Source organism: Lampetra planeri, chromosome 13 (assembly GCF_965212315.1).
Source record: "Lampetra planeri chromosome 13, kcLamPlan1.2.h2, whole genome shotgun sequence".
In the NCBI taxonomy this organism is placed as follows: domain Eukaryota; kingdom Metazoa; phylum Chordata; class Hyperoartia; order Petromyzontiformes; family Petromyzontidae; genus Lampetra; species Lampetra planeri.
The window spans coordinates 10,055,853-10,075,137 of NC_136119.1; the positions used below are offsets into that span (position 1 = coordinate 10,055,853).

The 19,285-nt window shown below is 45.2% G+C and overlaps 1 protein-coding gene across 1 annotated transcript in view; it reads left to right on the plus strand.

Moving 5' to 3' along the window:
* Nucleotides 1-19,285, plus strand: part of LOC144722155 (uncharacterized) — a 31,293-nt gene that overhangs the window by 1,819 nt on the left and 10,189 nt on the right. The window contains exons 2-9 of the mRNA XM_078600329.1: nucleotides 934-5,524; nucleotides 5,825-5,920; nucleotides 8,908-9,141; nucleotides 10,602-10,624; nucleotides 12,815-12,942; nucleotides 15,300-15,455; nucleotides 15,923-16,060; nucleotides 17,335-17,503. Coding sequence (XP_078456455.1) covers nucleotides 934-5,524; nucleotides 5,825-5,920; nucleotides 8,908-9,141; nucleotides 10,602-10,624; nucleotides 12,815-12,942; nucleotides 15,300-15,455; nucleotides 15,923-16,060; nucleotides 17,335-17,503 — 5,535 coding nt within the window. The remainder of the gene's footprint in view (nucleotides 1-933; nucleotides 5,525-5,824; nucleotides 5,921-8,907; nucleotides 9,142-10,601; nucleotides 10,625-12,814; nucleotides 12,943-15,299; nucleotides 15,456-15,922; nucleotides 16,061-17,334; nucleotides 17,504-19,285) is intronic.

The window sequence follows — 19,285 nt, forward strand, 5'->3', positions numbered from 1 at the left end:
TAAAACTGTTGCACTCAGCTGAAAACCTTGGAGAGGAAAACGCAGCACAAGATATATATGTTTGTTGATGAGAGTGGACTGAGTGTTATTGGAAAAACCTTTGTATTGACGTATAATTTAAATAGGAGATTTATCAGTATAGGTTTATATATCATCCTCTTGATATTCCAGTTCACCGTCAGAATTCTGAAGGCAATTATTATTGGAATGCAGGACTTACATTTATCTTGTAGTATGCATTTGGCTGCTATGAATTTCCACGTGTTAAGCCCTTTCCTTGAGCTATCATTTGGCCAAGTTGCTTCTCAAAAAAAGCTATATCGCTCAGTGGGCCTTACCTGGTAAAATAAAAAAAGTTTATAGTTAAAAACATCTAATCACTATTTTATTTAAGACTACAATGATGCTGATTATAACGATTACAGTTATGATGATGACGATTGTGACAGATGCATTGATAACAATTATAATACAATAAGAATAATAGTGACATTTTTAGTATTTGGTCCATTTTATTCGTGAATGTACATGTTTGTGGGTCCTACATCATAGCAGGTAGTATGCACTGATTAAAACAAAGAACATGGTACAACAACTGAAAGTGTGGAAAGGGAAATGAAGAGGTGTATGCTTAGAATTATTTTGACAGACAAAAAGAGACAAAAACATGATTGTGGGCTACCCATATTTGTCCATTGGCGTCAGAAACAGCATCATCTTCCATGCGATGAGCGGTGGATTGATCATGGTTGCTGATGAATAGTGACACTGATGATGACACTGTGATGACAATGGTTATGGGAATGTCATTGACAATGATAAGAATAATATTAATGATGACGATGACAAGGTGATGAAAGTAACAACAATAATGCTGGCAAAAATGTAAATAATGATGACGATGACGGCTTGTGTTGGGTGATCTGTGCCCAGGTTCCGAGCATGGACGAAGGACCCGGTGGCACAGCCGCACGTGCAGGTGGTCGTGTCGAGCCCGTCATTCTCCATGCTGAGCGCCCAAGGCAGAGACCGCGGCGTGTCCGTTCTGTGGGAGACGGCGCCCGGCCCTCGCTCCTCCTCGCGTTCCTCCTGGACCTCGGGGTGCAGCACGTCGGGCGTGTACAGCCCACCGCCGAGGCTGGCGCCGCCACCGCCGCCGTCACGGCCACTGGCCGCGTCCCCCGGTCGCATCATCTTCATCATGAGCGGCAAAGAGGTGGTGCTGGGCAAGGACTGCGAGGGGCTCGCTCCACGGCCCCGAACCATCGCCTCCACCGCCGCCGCTGCCCCGGGTTCACGGCGAGTGGCGGCATCCGAGTCGGGCGATCAGCCATCGGAAGATGAGACCGCCGCCGGCTGGTACGCTTCGGGCGTCTTGTCGGCGGACGAGGGCGTTGGCATGTCGCAGGAGAGCGACCTGGAGCAGAGCGTCGGCCGCTTTGGTGCTCAGCGTCTGGCCGAAGAGTACGGTAAAGGAGATTTACTCGCCACGGCCGCCGCTGCCGCCAACGTGGGTTTTACACGAGCCGATCTGGTGGAGACGAGGAAGATTGCCCACGAAATGTCACTGCAAAAGGATGTCTCTTTGGCTCATGACTTGAGAGATGCAACGCAACTGCAAAAATCCACCTTGTCTGAAGCTTCCATTGAGTCTGTTGGTGAGCTAGCTGCAGATAGTCACGTGACTCCCGGAACACTGGTGGCAGGAGATGGTGGCGCGGTGGGTGATGGTGACGAAGTTTTTAGTGGGTTCACTCAAATAACGGAGGTCAGTGTTGCAGAGGTTCTTTCATCTGAACCAATTAGTATCAAGAGCGCTTTCAAATCACCCGACGAGGTTAAAGAAAACACACCGTCAGAAAATGCCAGCGTTCATGAATTTAAAGAGATCACCAGTGTGACCGCTCTTGACACTGCCGTGCCAAGAGATGGGCTGATTGGCAATGAAAATAAAGTCGGCAGCCTTTCATTGGACAAAGGTCAACAGGGAGAGGCTAAAGATGACATCAAGGCTGAAGAGACAGTGAAGCAAGGTGCAGTGGTAGGAATTTCAACAACCGTGACTGCATCAGATGTGCCTGCTTTGCATGCTGATGAATTCCTCCCTGCAGACACGGATTCAGTGTCACAAATACCAAGTGGGGCTTCTACTGAATGTGAGGAATTGGAGGTTGAAACTCCAAGCTTGCTATCTGTATCACAAGCAACAGCTGTGGGCATCACAACAGAAGTCACGGTGAATGAGGATGCTAAAGATGAATCAGTGGATAGTGTGTCCAATATATCTTACGAAGTAGCTGCATCTGTTGCTCTTAACGCACCCAAAATTAACGTTGAGCAAGGAAATTCTGAAGTTCCTTGTTTACAACAGTTAGCTAAAACATCTGCTAGAGAAAAACAAGACCACGGTGTCTCTGAAGTGGCTCCACAGGGTGCACGCGATGCAATATGCCGCGGAGCCTTCGGCGTTAACGAAAACGTTGACGATTGGGAAAGAATCACTGCGGCTGGCGACCAAGAGAGGGGGAGCGCAGACACCAATATCCTGACCAGCGACAGACATCCAGCTGATGAAATAACAGGTGGCGGTGTGAAAAGACCCGATGACAGCCAACGGGGCTTTAACGCTATGCCTGACAGCCACGACCCCCCTGTGGGAACCAGTAGCACCGACGCTCAAGCAATCTACGATGCTGATTATAGCGAAGGTCTTGAGGAAAGTAAAGAACCCATGGCAACCCAGGCGGAGATCATTTCAGGAGCAATCACTCCGAGGCAGACTGAGCATACGGCGCCGCTGTGCTATGAAGAATCTGTTTATCCACTGGAAAATGTTTCAGGGGAACACGCTGTCCCAAAAGATAACGCCGCGGATACATTTGCAACTCTTGTCAAGGAATCTGAGATGCAAATGTCAGAGCAAATGGCCACAGCTCAATTGGCACAGCAGGCAGTGAAGCCATTCGAGGATATGGGCACACACGTTTCTGCAGAACGTGGGGAGCAACATGAAGCAAGTGACATACCTCCCGATGAACCGCTCACAAGTGAGTGCATTCATGCATCTGAAGTAACATGGGGTGAGGGTAATGCTATGGGGATGGACACTGCAGAAGAGGCTGTCGCTGAGGTTGAAAATTTCCATGATATCACTCGCCAGGTGAAGGTGGAGGTGGAGCAGTCTGGAGATAGTTTGCAAGAAGAAGAGGGAGAGGCAGCAGACAAGTTATCCGGCAAAGAATTGTACGAAGGTGTTATCACCGAGGGGCACGATGCGCCTATTGCAGGTGACAGACCAGAGCACGTGATCAGCGTGCCAATGTTTGAGAAGTCAATTGATAGAGAAGAAGCTCATCTAGAGGCTGAAATTATGAGATCACAAGGATTCCCTGTCTCCATACAACAGGACACACAGATGGAGCTACTGACAGAGAAGCCGACAGATGGCGTTTGTGAGATCTCTACTCAGTTTGACAACAGTCTACAAGAAGGAACACCTCAACCATGGGACGGTGGGGACGATCACACTCAGCTTTTTGAACCCATACAAGCTGAGACCTCCGCAGTCGATGTGGATGATCAAACACAAGGAGAAGGATATAGACCTATATCTTCTGAACCGTTTGTAACGCAGGTGTCTGATGATGTGGCTGTCCCTAGTGACCCGAGGGATGATGGCCAACTTGAATTGCCAGTGTTTGTCTCTGCGTTACACGAGGAGGAAATTCCTGATGGAGTCAATAAAATCAGGCCCTGCGATGCTGTTGAGAGTGAAGTGTGTGCCGCATTGAAAGAGAATGTCCCTGAGTGTACACACGCAGTCTTTACAGAACCTGCAACAGAATTGATGGAAGAGCCTCACATGTTGGGTCATGACACAATAGGGACATTGAAAGAACATATCAATGACAATGTTGATGAAGAAAAGCGTGTAGATTTGCAGATGAAAGAGCCTATAGATATATTGGATCAAAGATATTTGGGCACATTTAAAGAAGGCATCTTGGATGATGCTGACAAAGTTCCGAAAATTATTGTTACAGAGTCTGCAGAAGGTTTAGAGGAACGTGAATCCTTGTCCTTAGGTACCTTGGATGAAGAGGAAATTGGAAGACCTGATGAGTATGTTGACGAAGTAACGATTACAGAAATAGAAAATGTGCATGAAGGTGAACCCGCTGAGGTCATGGACTATGAATCAATAGGAGCATTTAAATGGAGTACTGTAGAGGGCGATAACGAAGAAATAAAACCTTTTGTGATAGAACCTGCTGAGGAATTAGACGAATTTGAGATGCTAGCTGGCTTGGATCAGGAAAATATTGGAGTTTTTAAAGAGCATGCCCCTGGTGGGGACGTTGGTGAAGATGGAGAGATAATCATTACAGAACTCACGGCAGAGTTCGAGGGAGCTGAGGCGTTCGATGAATTGGATCATGACAATATTGGAAGACTCAGACAGCATGCCCCTGGTGGGGACGTTGGTGAAGATGGAGAGATAATCATTACAGAACTCACGGCAGAGTTCGAGGGAGCTGAGGCGTTCGATGAATTGGATCATGATAACATTGGAAGACTCAGACAGCATGCTCCTGCAAACGTGGATGAAGAGAAAAAAGCATTCGTCACAGAGCCTGCCGGAGACATCGAGGAAGTTGAATGCATAGATGTCTTGGATCAAGAAAATATTGGGCACACTAAGGAGCATGTCACCCTTGGTGTTGATGAAGAGATAAAAATTACCTTCACCGAATTTGAAGAAGATTTAAACGGAGGTGAACATTTCGATATCTCGGATTACGAATCAATTGGAGCATTTAAAGATCACGGCCCCGAGAGTGCCGAAGGTGTCTTGGATCCAGAATGCATCCAAGCATTCAAAGACCGTGCATCCGAGAACGTTAACGAAGACGCGGATACGGTCAGCGCTGGACTTACGGAAGACCTGTGGAAAGAAGAGCCCACTGAAGTCATGGATCAAGAAGAAACACATGCATTTAGCCTAAATGACGATGAAATGTTTGATCAAGAGATGGACGAAGGTGTCACAGATTTGCTGGATGCAGAAGAAGGTTCATTTGAAGGTAGAATGGATGAGATCCACCTTGAGCTGGATAGAGAGGCCAGCTTGGGATCAGAGGTTCAATCCGAGGAAGGCATTGACTTTGAAGTGTGGAAGGCGCAGAGAGGATTAGGGGACTTTGCGGAACTGTATGAGCATGACATTTCCCTGGAGGCTGGAGAGTCTATCGAGGACCCGGATGCCTCGCTAATTTCAGTGGAGGACGAGGACTTTGACGATGCCATGGACAAGGAGGTTGAGGAGTACATGGACGCGGAGGACTTTGACATCGCCGCGATGCTTGCCGAGCTCGAGTCGGGCTCTGAGGCCGAGAGGAAGTTGAAGCATCCCGACGTGTACTGCATCACGTGCAAGAAGCCCATCCCGGCGCTCGATAAACTGTTCGGAGATCACAAACACCACAGGGTGACCGCTCTTAAGACGGCCGTGAGACTGATCAAGGTACCAGAGTGTATATTTTAAGTTAAACACAAACACCACCACCACGACCACCACCACAACCACTACGACCGCCACCACAACAACCGTAACCACCACGACCACCACCACAACCACCAACCAAACACCAACCACGCACCTCCGATTAGCGCGGTTGGCCACGTACGGTGCGAAAGAGATTCAACATACATACAAACACGCACGCACTGTGCATACGTGCGCACATGCACAGTGCACGATTTACAGTTGGGACATTGTTGAGATGTATCCGAGTGGTCTCTAATGCACGTGTGCGTTGTCCAGGCGGTGCTGAAGGAAAACACCAAGATCCTCATGGAACGGAGCAATGATGTCGTGGACCTTCAGAAACTGCTGTATGAGATCTCAGATTCCTTAGAGGCAAGTACTTTCGTTGCTATGAAATGGCAAAGTCACTGCTATAACAACGCAGTATTAGTACGTTCTCTGTTGGATTTCAATTCATGCTGACCTAACCTTAACCCAGTAAATACATAAATTATTCGCAAATGACAGTTTTTTTTACGTTTTTTTCTATCACTGACCATACAGAAGATACTGTTGAATAATATCAGATACCTTTATGACTGGCTTTTGTGGACTATGAAAGAGCATTTACTTTAAGATAATACGGAGGTTCTCAAGTCCAGCGAGTTAATGGTCGCAGCACAGCCAGCAGTAAGTTGCATGAAACATTTGCACCTCCAATTAGCACGGTCAGCTTCGTACAATGCGAAAGAAGTTCAACATACACGCAATACTGCCCGTTATTTGGCTATTCAGCGCTGTAAGTGCTCATTTGCAGAGGTGGGACAAAGTCATTGTTATGCAAGTCCAAGTCGAGTCGCAAGTCATCAAATTCATGACTCGAGTCTGACTCGAGTCCAAGTCACATGACTCGAGTCCACATCTCATAGGTGGGACAAAGTCATTGTTATGCAAGTCCAAGTCGAGTCGCAAGTCATCAAATTCATGACTCGAGTCTGACTCGAGTCCAAGTCACATGACTCGAGTCCACATCTCATAGGTGGGACAAAGTCATTGTTATGCAAGTCCAAGTCGAGTCGCAAGTCATCAAATTCATGACTCGAGTCTGACTCGAGTCCAAGTCACATGACTCGAGTCCACACCTCTGCTCATTTGGCAGATTGGCACAGAATCGCACCAAACCGTCTGCCTAAAATGCCATTTAAAGGTTGCTGTAATTAAAGGTCCTTAAAGTAGCTGCAGCAATGTGAAATATTGTGACGTCACTTTCAAGGTGTTTCCCCCCCAATGCAATGCATGGCTCTGTTGTTGGAAGTTCTAAAAAAGATTGTGAATTTCCCTCTGCCTAGATTCTTTTGCACATTTTTACACACACGATTGTACTGTCAGTGACTTGCTCACGCTACCACTAGAGGCAACTCAAACATGTGTTTTGGCCTACTCTGCCACGCTGGCTAAATGTCTTGACAGAGGTTGGAGTGCCTAAACTTTAACTGACTTTAACGAACTACCTGTTGACCAACTAACAGTACATACAGATTAATGCATCACTCAAATGTTCCCAGAGATAAGTTCACAATCTATTTGCTGTACTGCCATCTCCTGGCAATCGCATAGTCCAGCAGGTCTGGGAGTTTCACAAATTCAATGTTGGATTTCAGACATGAGCCACCACACCCAGCGTTATGAAATGTCAAAGAAAATCAGCGATGTTCGGCATTAAACCTTGAAACTGGAGTGCTCGATAAACTGTACGTTAAGTTGCCAAATTATTCTGCGGGCCTTATTATAAATGACTTTCCACGCTTTGAATAAACAACTGACCGGTGGTCATGGTCCCATCATATAAACACGCGTGCTTCGTGTGCAGTGCATGAGCACGGCTGTCATGGATCTATTTTGGGCGGACAAAACTCCCACCCGGGCAGTGTGAGTTCGTCCATTCTACGCCCATGACCTATTAAGGGAGGTTAATTTTAGAAATTGTTTAAATATATCAGTTGGCTCTTCACCACTTGCCACTGCTGGACGAAGACCTCCCCATGGGAGTCTCATGATGCCACAATCCATGGCACTCCTTCACATCAGCTGATCTCACTACTCTATTTCCACCATGGTCATCCTCTGCAGCATGTTTCCTCCTTTGGTTCCGTTTCTGTCAGCAGTCTTGTTCTTTGGACATAATCACTTATAATCGATGTGTCCTACCTCAGCCCAATTACTTTCCTGAACCGTTAACATTATCTCCTTAATCAGCATGTTTTCCCCGTTCCATGTTCCTATTTCTGTCTGTGAGTGTTGTTCCAAGCATGCATCTCCCCCATGCTTCTTTGTGAACTTTGCAGCCTCTGTTCCATTTTATTTGTGCATGACCCTGCTTCTGATCAACGTCAGAGCAGTAATGCACTTGATTAACAAACATCTTCTTTTTGAAAGCACCTTGGTGTGTTGCTTATTATGATCAAAGTCAATTTGACGAAATGACTGTATCCTGCTTTTGTAGACTGCTTTATTTCAGATTTTTTTTTTATCCTCATCCAGCTGAAGTAATTTTTCTTTCTTGCATTTATCTTGAGCTCCACTTCGCATCCCTCTTTGTTAAAGTTTTAATTGATTTTCCATAGGTACCTGGGTTCTTTCTTCGTAATAAATAAAGGCTGTAAATGAATTCTAGATTTGAAGCTTTCGAGACTGCAAGGATTCATACTCTTAGGTTTGTCGGTAAAGTCACGTAGGTAAAAAATAATAGAAATAATGATAGAAATAAAATAATAAATCACGACGTTTCGGAGGCAACACAAGTCTCCGTCATCAGGTGGGACCGTCACAGCTAAATTTGACGGTCCCACCTGATGATGGAGACTTGTGTTGCCTCCGAAACGTCGTGATTTATTATTTTATTTCTATTATTATTTCTATTATTTTATTATTATTACTTTATAACCTACGTGACTTTACCGAAAAACCTAAGAGCTGTAAATAAAGCTTTTGGCAGGGGAGAGGGGGGGACGACGTCAAATAATATTCGTGTTCAAATAAGCATCGGATATTGCTCCTCTCTGTTGGTGGCCCTCAGTAGAAGAAATGCCGCATTCTTGTGGCCAGCCATACACAGTGCATATAACGTGCAGCTTTGCCAGTCCCATCTGTTTGGTAGGAGTTTGACTTGTTCCAGTTGACTTATTTCAGTTCACAGCGAGATGTATCCGCCTCGTCTTAAGTCACGGTGAGACACGTTGCCCCGTCCTGTTAGTCACAAGCGAGTCCGCTTCCTTTGACCGTCACATGTTTCAAAAACGGTGTCACTCCTTCCAAACGACAACCCGTGGTGGCCCGGGCCGGCGGTGATGGTGGGGGGGGGGCGCGTCTCTGCGTCGCAGGAGAACTTCAGCGAGCAGGAGCAGGCGATGCAGGAGGAGTTCGACACGCTCATGAGGGTGCTGTCGGACCGCTACGCCGAGCTGTGCGTGCCCCTAGAGGAGGAGAAGAAGGCCAAGCTGGAGGCGCTCTACGAACAGCTGGTGCTGTGCAGGTGCAGCCTCGAGAGCACGCGCGCTCTCATCGCAGAGGCGCAGGCGCTGGATCCCGTCGCCGACCGCCTGGGCTTCCTCGTGGTGAGCGAAACTTCGATTTTATGGCCTGGTGCTCCCGCTGCCTAGATTTGAAGCTTTTTTGTGACTGCAAGGATTCGTATTCTTAGGTTTTTTTTGGTAAAGTCACGTAGGTAAAAAATTAAAATTAATAAAAGTAAAATAAAAATAGCTATTGTGCTGTGACGGTTCCACCTGAAGACGGAGGCTTGTGTTGCCTCCGAAACGTCGTGATTTTTATTTTATTTTTTATTTTACTTTTATTAATTTAAATTTTAATTTTTTACCTACGTGACTTTACCGAAAAAAAACCTAAGAATATGCTCCCGCTACCGTTTTATCGCTGTGGCTTCACGGAGAAATTGAAAACATTGCGCAAACATTAATCGATGTTAAATCAACGTCAACTATTAAATTCCGTGCAGGATAAGTCGGGACTGGGCAGGTTATTTTCACACCGATCATAGTACAATTACAAAATAATTAAGTTGAAATATGGAATATAATTAAATGTAACTTAAGTAGGTGTGTAGCCAGCGTGGAAAAGTGAGCCAATTAACCCCCCAGAGGCTCTCAGTTTCATCTAGTGCAGATCCTTGGGCCAGCAATGGTGCGAACAAGCACTTGGTGATTTCGATTTAAAGCTTTCGTGACTGCAGGGATTCATCTTCTTGGTTCTTTCGGTAAAATCACGTAGAAAGGAAGTAATAAAATAATAAAAAATAAAACATAATAAAATAATTCTCACGACGTTTCGGCCACAACGCAAGCAGCCGTCCTCAGGTGAAGAATGGATTGTCACCCAACCTGAGGACGGCTGCTTGCGTTGTGGCCGAAACGTTGTGAGAATTATTTTATTATGATTTATTTTTATTATTTTATTACTTCCCTTCTACGTGACTTTACCGAAAGAACCAAGAACACTTGGTGATTGTTGTGCCCGTCGCGGAGTTTGTGTGGGCGCGTTGCGTTGCTTGCAATTAAACTTAAGAGTGTGCGTTCATAGTCGTGTGTTAGCGTGGGAAATGTCCTTGCTTCTTCAAAAAATGCTCAGTGAACGTCGAGCTAACGTCAGGATTTCCTTCGCAGAAAAACAGAGAGAGAGTGGGAACTCGTAAGATTGTTAATTACGCTTGGTAAACTAACCACGATACGCTGTGATACTACAGAATTGTGAGAACATTTGCGATTTAAATTACACTTTACATCCTGTGCTTTGCAACGTGATGTTTTGTAAATAAGGCATCACGCGCAGTTTCAGAGCAGGCAAATCCTGTAGCATATGGCATCATATCATTACCATAAAGCGCAGTAATTGTGTTGTTGACAGCATTGTGAGACACTGAGAGCAGATCTGCCTTCGCCACACGAACGCGATCGTTATAATTTTGCAATAAACGATGTTGGGTTTTTCGTAAACAATGTTGAATTAACCCATTGTTTTGTCCCCTTGTGTATTTGAAACCTTTCTGGGTGTCCTAAAGTCTGCAGAAGATCTGAAAGCCAGGTAACGGTATTTATTTTGAAAGCGGCGCATGTGCATGCTATGCATATGGTCAATTATTGCCATCTCGTTAAAACATAGAAACACTGGAAAGTACGATAATAATAGGGGTTTTCCCCTTTTTCTGGCAACAAAACTGAAACCTTTTTACGAGGATTCATGTCTGCATTAACCACAATACTTGCAGTCAAAATGCAAGCAAAAACACACTATGATAATATATGCATTGTCCTTGAAACTGATTGGTCCACACACAGGGACGGCTTTCTTTCTTAAAGAAAGGGACGGCTTTCTTTCTCAAATCAGTTTCAAGGACAATGCATATATTATCATAGCGTGTTTTTGTTTGCATTTTGACTGCAAGTATTGTGGTTAATGCAGACATGAATCCTTGTAAAAAAGGTTTCAGTTTGTTGCCAGAAAAAAGGGGAAAACCCCTATTATTATATTTTGGTACCGGCAAAGGAGGTCTAATGATGAAACTGGATAGTACGTTGATAGGCCTAAAGAACCCCTGCACACGAAGCATCCTAGTGGTTATAATTCCGTTTGCTTCTTCGGCTCCTGCGTCACCCTCGTGCACGCTTTGACCGTAAACCACGCGAGGTGCACGCATCCCCGATCGTATTTGACGCAACCACTGGGAGATCAATTAAAAATATAAGGCCCCTTGGCAGAGCCCTCTTCATCCTTTAATTTCATTCAATTTAAAGCGGCAGGACCGTCCGTGCATCACGCTTCAAGCCCGTCGTGCTGCATTTATATTAAGTGATTATGAGCGCATAACGAGTCCTGGCAACAAAGATCCTTTCTTATGTCTGCTTCGTGCATTGCATTTTTCAGTTTACTACATGTCTAGCAATTGGGAAACAGAGTTTGCAATTAAAAAAAGTCTTAAGTGTAACGTTACTTGCCATACATCCCCGCATGCGATAAATAGGGGTCAAAGTTTTGAGTAAAAACTCACAGCAACCTGTCTAACGTTGAGGCTCTTCAATGTGCCTGGCTGTGAGCTAATCCGAAACATGTGCGTTGATATTAATATTAAGGGTGACATAACGAGTGTAAATGAGTGTGCGCTATTACCATCGTGTTCTAATCAACGTATCCCTATTCCAGAGACACAACCACCATCCCATCTGCTACTAACCAGCGGTTATGCATAGGGCAGTGAGTTGGTTTTGGTGGTTTGCCGACCTCTGATTTTTTTTCATTACCGCAAAAATTGTGTGGGAATTGTTCTGATATTCTATTTTTAAATGAAAGAGGAAAACCTTCTGTTGTGTGGTAAACAAATTGAACAAGATTTTAGTCCCTGGCCCATTGACATGTAGCATAGAAATAAGTAAGCACGTCATGATTCACCCCAGCAACGATTCATTTGATCCATTCAATTCAAGAATATTTTTCTTTTAGCTCATTTTCTCTTTTATTTGTCCTGTTTCTCGTCGTATCTCATTTGTATAGTCGTGCTTGCTACATGAATATGAATTTAACGTGAACATATAATTTGCAGACAATTTGCGTACATTGTAAATCATCGATTCTTTCAATGCATGCATCGTGAGCAAAATAATCCATGCATCATTACACACCTGATAAGTATAAGACTTGAGAAATATATTTCATACCATTTTGAAGGATTTTCCAGAAGATTGTATAAATGCTTTCACACCTGTGCAAGTGCATGTGTAAATGATTTATTCATTGCTAGAAATGATGCTGAATAAAGGATGATGGTAATTTATGTTCAGGTGCGTTATACCAACTGTACTTTAGGGCTAAAGTCTCTATATCTCCTATATTGTTTTATTGCCCGCAGGATATTGCTTTTGGCACACGGCATCATCAACGCCGACTGATCATTATCACAATTGTAATTATATGAACGGCAATAAATGTGCCATAAGAGCACAAATGGGAATGTTCCTCACGTGACTGGTGACACTGTGGTGGTTCATAATCAACGTTTTTGGGTTCAGATCGCGTTATTTATAAATGTGTCGTAACCCTCCACCACCCGACACGGCCAATCAGCAAAAAAAGTGTCACGTTGACAAAAGACAAATAGTTCACTGCTTTAGCCCACCGGTGTGTTGAAGCGTGAAACCACAACATTTACAATTTACGTTGTTTATGAATAATTGGTCGCGAAAGCCTACGTGTTAAACTGACTTTGGTGGTTGTTTGCAGGCTGGATCTTGCATTAACAGAAGGACAAGTCGATGAGTTTCAGCCGAGCGCATCAGCAGAGTTCCAGAACGCGATGCCAGACCTGTCTCACGAGAAAATCATTCTGGATGAGAGCAGCTGCGTGAGCGGTGAGGACTCGTGCTCATTAAATTCAAGAGGTCCAATCACTGTGTTCACAACCAGACAACTCCGCAATCTTACGTGGGGGGATATCCATTTCCATCTTCAAGCACGGAGCAAGATGAAAGCTTTACTCATGTCAGGCTGCTCACAAATGAAAAAAATATACAACACTGTATATCGGTTTTAGTAGAGGTTATCTTGTAAAATTGAGTGACTCATAAGCGTTCTGCTCAGAAATAGTTTTCTCTCTGCCGAGTATGATTGTATAATGAAACAATATTACTGGCTTTAGTGTGCCTCGGAAATGCCGACTTAATTAACGTGGCTTTGTAGTTGCTAGATGTCGCCACGGTGAGCACACTGGCCTTGCAATCCCAGTGGCCACCAATTCGATCTCTCTGAGCGTAATTTGCAACAATGGGCAAACCTCTTAATTCCCACCGCCCATCTTTGTCCACTCACTAACTGTGGATATGCCACTGTCAATGTCAGGTCGCATGTGGTGAGGTTAAGTGTGGGCACTTCCACCTCTTGCAGCGTTGAAGAGTAGGCCAAAAATACCCGCTATAGAATGTTGTGACCAGCAGCGTTGTGAGCAATTTATTACTTTTTCTTTTGTTATTATTAACTTCGAGAAAGATCTTCCTGGTTCTTTCGGTAAAGTCACGTAGAAGGGAAATAATAAAATAATAAAAATAAAACATAATTAAATAATTCTCACGACGTTTCGGCCACAACGCAAGCAGCCGTCCTGCTTGCGTTGTGGCCGACGGCTGCTTGCGTTGTGGCCGAAACGTCGTGAGAATTATTTTATTATGTTTTATTTTCATTATTTTATTATTTCCTTTCTACGTGACTTTACCGAAAGAACCAAGAAGATGAATCCCTACAGTCACGAAAGCTTTAAATCTAAATTCGAGAAAGATGTTTTAAAATTACAAATACATTATTATATCTATTTTTAATATCTGGGATAATAAGGTATAGGTGAGCAGTAAACAAATGCACAGGGTTTTTGTGGCAAAATCGAACCAAATTGTCATGGTGATTTTAGTGGAGGGAGTCTTTCTATGATTGGCAGAGTGGTGGAGCAGCTTCTGTTTACTTTGCAGTCAGTAAAGGTTAGAAAATGTCAGGTAGCGCACACGAGTGGAGATTTATTGACACGTGGAAGCACCTCCCAGCCGTTACAGTAGTATACATGTACAGAGATGTGTCAGTGACATTTTCACGCTCAGTATGTCTCTGCAATACCAAGCTTCCACATTGTCGCCTTAAGAAACACAGGTGGTAAACACTTAGTGATAAAAATAAATAAAAATTTGTTTTACGAGAAGACCTTTGATGTGTCTTGGCATAGAACAGCGGAAAAATTATTCTGTAATTGCTAATGATTACCACGTGCTTTGCACAGAGCAAATGCACTGTGTTTGCTTATGGGCCGCATAATGAGGCATTTGGATTTTAGTAGATCCCAGAGGAGTACATAAATTATGCAAAATGCAGTGTCACAACCAGGATAACCTCCACGCTAAAATCAATGACCCTCGATACATGTCACAAATCTTTAATATTTATCATTAAATACCTTGCATCATTGAACAGTGGCCACAAGTAACATGGTGGTGAATGGGACATATCTATCTGGCCTAGTGCTCCACATATTAATATGTTTTCCATCAGCGACTTTAAAGCCGAGAACTTCCCCAGCCAGAATTGTCCCATCAACCACCAACAATGCAAATCACAAGTTGAGTCAAAATGCCTCCCCTCTCAAATGCGCAATCGGGCGGCACTCACCTTTGTTGATATCGCTGAATTAGTGGTCTAAATTCCACATTCTTATGCCAGGACCAGTCTTTGCATAGGACAACCATTGTTGACTTAACGTGGCACTCAATTCATCGAGATGTTAACTACCTCACCCGGGATACAGGAGGTCGTAGGTTCGATCCCGACCCTGATGCCTGTATATTTGGAGTTTGCATGTCTCTCTCCTCGTGGTCACGTGGATTTCTCTCCGGGTTTTCTCTCCACATTTAGAATCAACATGCGTTTAGAGTATTTGGCTGCTATAGATTTCCACGTGATAAACCACTTTGTTGAGCCATTCTTTGCGGGCCGATTGCTTCTGAAAAAGAGCTATATAGCTCAGTGGGCCTTACCTGGTGAAATAAAAAATAAGTAAAAAAATAAATAAAATCAATGACAGGCTGATTCAATGCCCTCGGCCGGGAATTGAACCCTTCCAAATCGCTCGCCTGGCCCTCCAACCCGCAATGCCACCGGGTCCAATCTGCCCTCCACGCCTTCCCCCACTAACCCCACGCACCTGCCAAACACGGTTGGCCGTTCCTTGCAGTGCCGTCCCCGCCCACGATCCGGCCCCAGGAGCCGGCCGGAGCCACCACCAGCTCCGTGCTGGTGCAGTGGACGGCGGAGCCGGACGACACCGTGGACCACTACAATGTCTTCTACCTGGCGGAGGACGACTTCCAGTGCGAGGACACCGACACGGGTGGGTCGCCCGCGTCGACCTCCCGCGGCGTCTTGGTCCCGGCCCTCTCGTTTTTTGTGCAACTGGGTAAACCGTGGCGGGGCGAAGTGTGCGTACAGGAGCCACGGTGGCGAGATGTTAACTACCTCGCGTGGTGTGGAGGAAGTCAAGAGCCCGGTCCTGACCCTGATGACTGTATATTTGGAGTTTGCATGTTCTCCCGGTGGTCGAGTGGATTTTTCTCCGGGAGCTCCGGTTTTTCCCTCCACGTTTAGGATCAACATGAGTATTTGGCTGCTTTAAAGTTCCATACGATAAGCCACTTGGTTGCGCTATCGTTTGTGGCCAGGTCGCTTCTGAAAAAAAGAGCTATGTAGCTCAATGAGCCTTACATGGTACAAAATTTTTGTTGTTTCAATATTTTTTTGGAGTACACGTCTCTGCGCGCGATCTCGCTGCCGTGTGTGGACTGTGGTTGGCGTGCGCAGTGAACGTGAGGCAGGAGGCACGGGAGGACTCCTGCCTCATCGAGGACCTGGAGCCCAACACCTTCTACGTCTTCTGGGTATCGGCCGTCAACACAGCAGGAGCCAGCCCACCCAGCGACTGCGTCACCTACTGCACCGGTGAGGGCACCTCTACAATTGTGTGCATGTATGTATGTTGAACTTCTTTCGCAACGTACGTGGCCAACCGTGCTAATCGGAGGTGCGAGGGAAGGACAACAAACTAAACACAACAAGCTACTCTAAAGAAACGTGTTTTCAATCCAGATTTGAAAGTGCATAGCTCCAGTGGCTACTTAAAATCAGAAGAGCGCTCCAGACGGCCGCAGAAGCGCGTTTGAAAGCGCTCCATGCGGTGACCATCTTTGTTCGATGGTTAGCCAAAAGTCGCTGCGAGGATGACTGTGATGGTTTATGTTCCCTGACGAGGTCAGCAATTACAAAGATCCCCCGTATAGCCATGCAGACTGTTGGGGCAAGTGCTGTTGGCGACCATCTATGAAGACCGGCATGGCACACGAGCGGGCTGTGTGGCCAGGTGCACGCCCTGCCGCCATTGTCTCCGCAGCGCCGATTTACTCTGTTGAGTAATGTTTGCAGTTTCATTTCCTTTGTTTTGTTTTGCCAAATATCACACTAGGTGGCAGCATACACTGCGATGTTACATGTTCCATGTCAAAACATGATTTTTTTTTACTGTGATGAGATTTACATGGGTAATTTTTATGCCGTACAGTTGTTGTTTTGCTCGGCATAACGTGTGAATGGTCATTGAAGGTAAAATGGCACATTTGAGAGGATGGTGTTTTAATGGTTGCATTTGAAAATGTGAATGAATATCTAATGAGCAGTCTGTTACCCAAATAAACCCCTTAGGAGTGATATCATCCATAGCAACACACAAGTATCAAGACGCAAACATGCCCATCAAGCTCAACTCGGCACACATTCATTTGCAAACTCACACGCACGCACGCTCACACTCACATCCATTACCCTACATAAACTCTCATGCATGCACATGTGCATTCAACCCCACACCCCGTAGAACATCAATGCAGCCGAACTCTGCAACTTATAAATAAACCACTTACGCATCTACACTCCCAAAAAAGAAAGGTCTTCCTTTCGGCCTGCATAGATTACTTTGGCAAGTGCTGTGAGCGAGCACTTAAGACACCACACAAGGGGGCGTCATAGCCATGAACACATAGTTGCCTTTAATTTCCATTCACGACGTATGTACGTTGAACTTCATCCGCACCGTACGTAGCCAATCGTGCTAATCGGAGGCGCGCGCGTACGTGTAGTTCTCTTTGAGTTCTCGCCCGGTCAAACGATATCAAATTGAAACTGTCACGTGCGCTCATTTTAGCCCGGATTCCTCCCCACAGTGCCCGAGCCGCCGGTCATCCTGGTCGAGGAGTGCACGGCGTGCATGGACGCAGCCACGATCCGCTGGGACTCGGGCAACGTGACGGCTGTGGAGTCGTACTCGCTGGAGCACTGCATGCAGGCGGAAGGAGACGTGGACGACGACACCTCCGAGAGCCACATCACCAGGTGAGCCTGTCCGGTGGCTCTCTCCGATTCTGTCTTGCTTCGGGTGAGCGCCGCACCGTACGTAGCCAACCATTGGAAAGATGTGATTAACCATGCAAAAAAGATTTAACTACACTTATTTGGACCATCTTATTTGACAGACAACTATTACAGGTTATTGATAGACAGCCAGGCTTGTTTAACCATGTTTAGTTTGTTTCTTTTTTCACACTATTGTTATGTAGGCCAGGCTTAGTCACAAACCGTACCTCTCCATAACAAAGGCTCAGCCTCTTAAGCCTCACCTTACCATATTAATAAAAAGTGTGCCGTACTTGGCCCTTCCCCCTCTCCAACCATTATATATACGGAGTGGTAGCTCTTGTAATCTCTCATTTACTTGATACAGCTGTCGTGGCTGTGACGGTTCCACCTGAAGGCGGAAGCTTGTGTTGCCTCCGAAACGTCGTGATTTTTATTTTTTTTACTTTTATTAATTTTAATGTTTTACCTACGTGACTTTACCGAAAAAACCTAAGAGTAAGATTAGCACGGTTGGCTACGTACGGTGCGAAAGAAGTTCAACGTGCGTACGTGTTGAACTGCCTCGCCTGGTATGGAGGAGGTCGTGGGTTCGATCCTGATCCTGACAACTGTTGTATATTTGGAGTTTTTATGTCTCTCTCCCCGTGGTCGCGTGGATTTTTCTCTTGGTCCTTTTGTTTATTCCCTCCACACGATAAGCCACTCTGCTGAGCTCTCATCTGTGGCCAGGTCGCTTCTGAATAAAGAAGCTATATAGCTCCGTAGGCCTTAACTGGTAAATAAAATGAAATAAACAGAGGGGAGCCAAGGAGGGCAGCGTATCGCTATAGCCCAGCAGTTCATCTTCTTGGTTCTTTTGGTAAAGTCACGTAGAAGGGAAATAATAAAATAATAAAAATAAAACATAATAAAATACAATTCTCACGACGTTTCGGCCACAACGCAAGCAGCCGTCCTCAGGTGAATAACAGGGCTGTCGGAAAGACAGCGTGCTTGCGTTGTGGCCGAAACGTCGTGAGAATTGTATTTTATTATGTAAAAATTTGTATTCTTTTATTACTTCCCTTCTACGTGACTTTACCGAAAGAACCAAGAAGATGAATCCCTGCAGTCACGAAAGCTTTAAATCGAAAAAAGCCCAGCAGTCGTTTGGAGAAGCGTGATGTCCGACATTTGGAGCCTCTTCAGAGACTGAAGTCGTGAAAATGAAGCTTCCAGCACGTGGAGCAAAACGTTGGACACTGGAGAGATGCACAAAGTGTTCCAGATGTCTTGTGACCCCCCCCCCCCCCCCCCATTTGATTCTCTAAAACTTAACAATGTTGTTTACCAATGGGTGTGAAAACAGAAATGAATAAGCCAAGGAATGTCAGGGGTCAATTAATTGGGGGGTCACAAGACATCTGGGCCACCCTGTACAGTGCAGCAGTGCAAACCTCCGCAGTTGTGCCTATCTGGGCCAGTGCAGGATGCTGCCACACGCTTGGCCACGGTGACATGCTGCTGCTGCTCCCTTTGTTGGTTCTCTTGTGTTTATTTGTTTTATCTTTAACCAGGAGCGCCTCATTAGTAACCCTTTGGAAATGTCATTTTCAATCCAATTAGTACAACCGAGTTGACAAATCAGTTCACACGTTCAACTCAAGATAAAATGATTTGTTTTTCAAAGCATTGCTCATGATGACTCTGCCTCGATGAAGTTGGTGTTTTATTTAAAACTGGTTCATGCAAAAAGTGTAAGTGAATCTTAAACCCTTT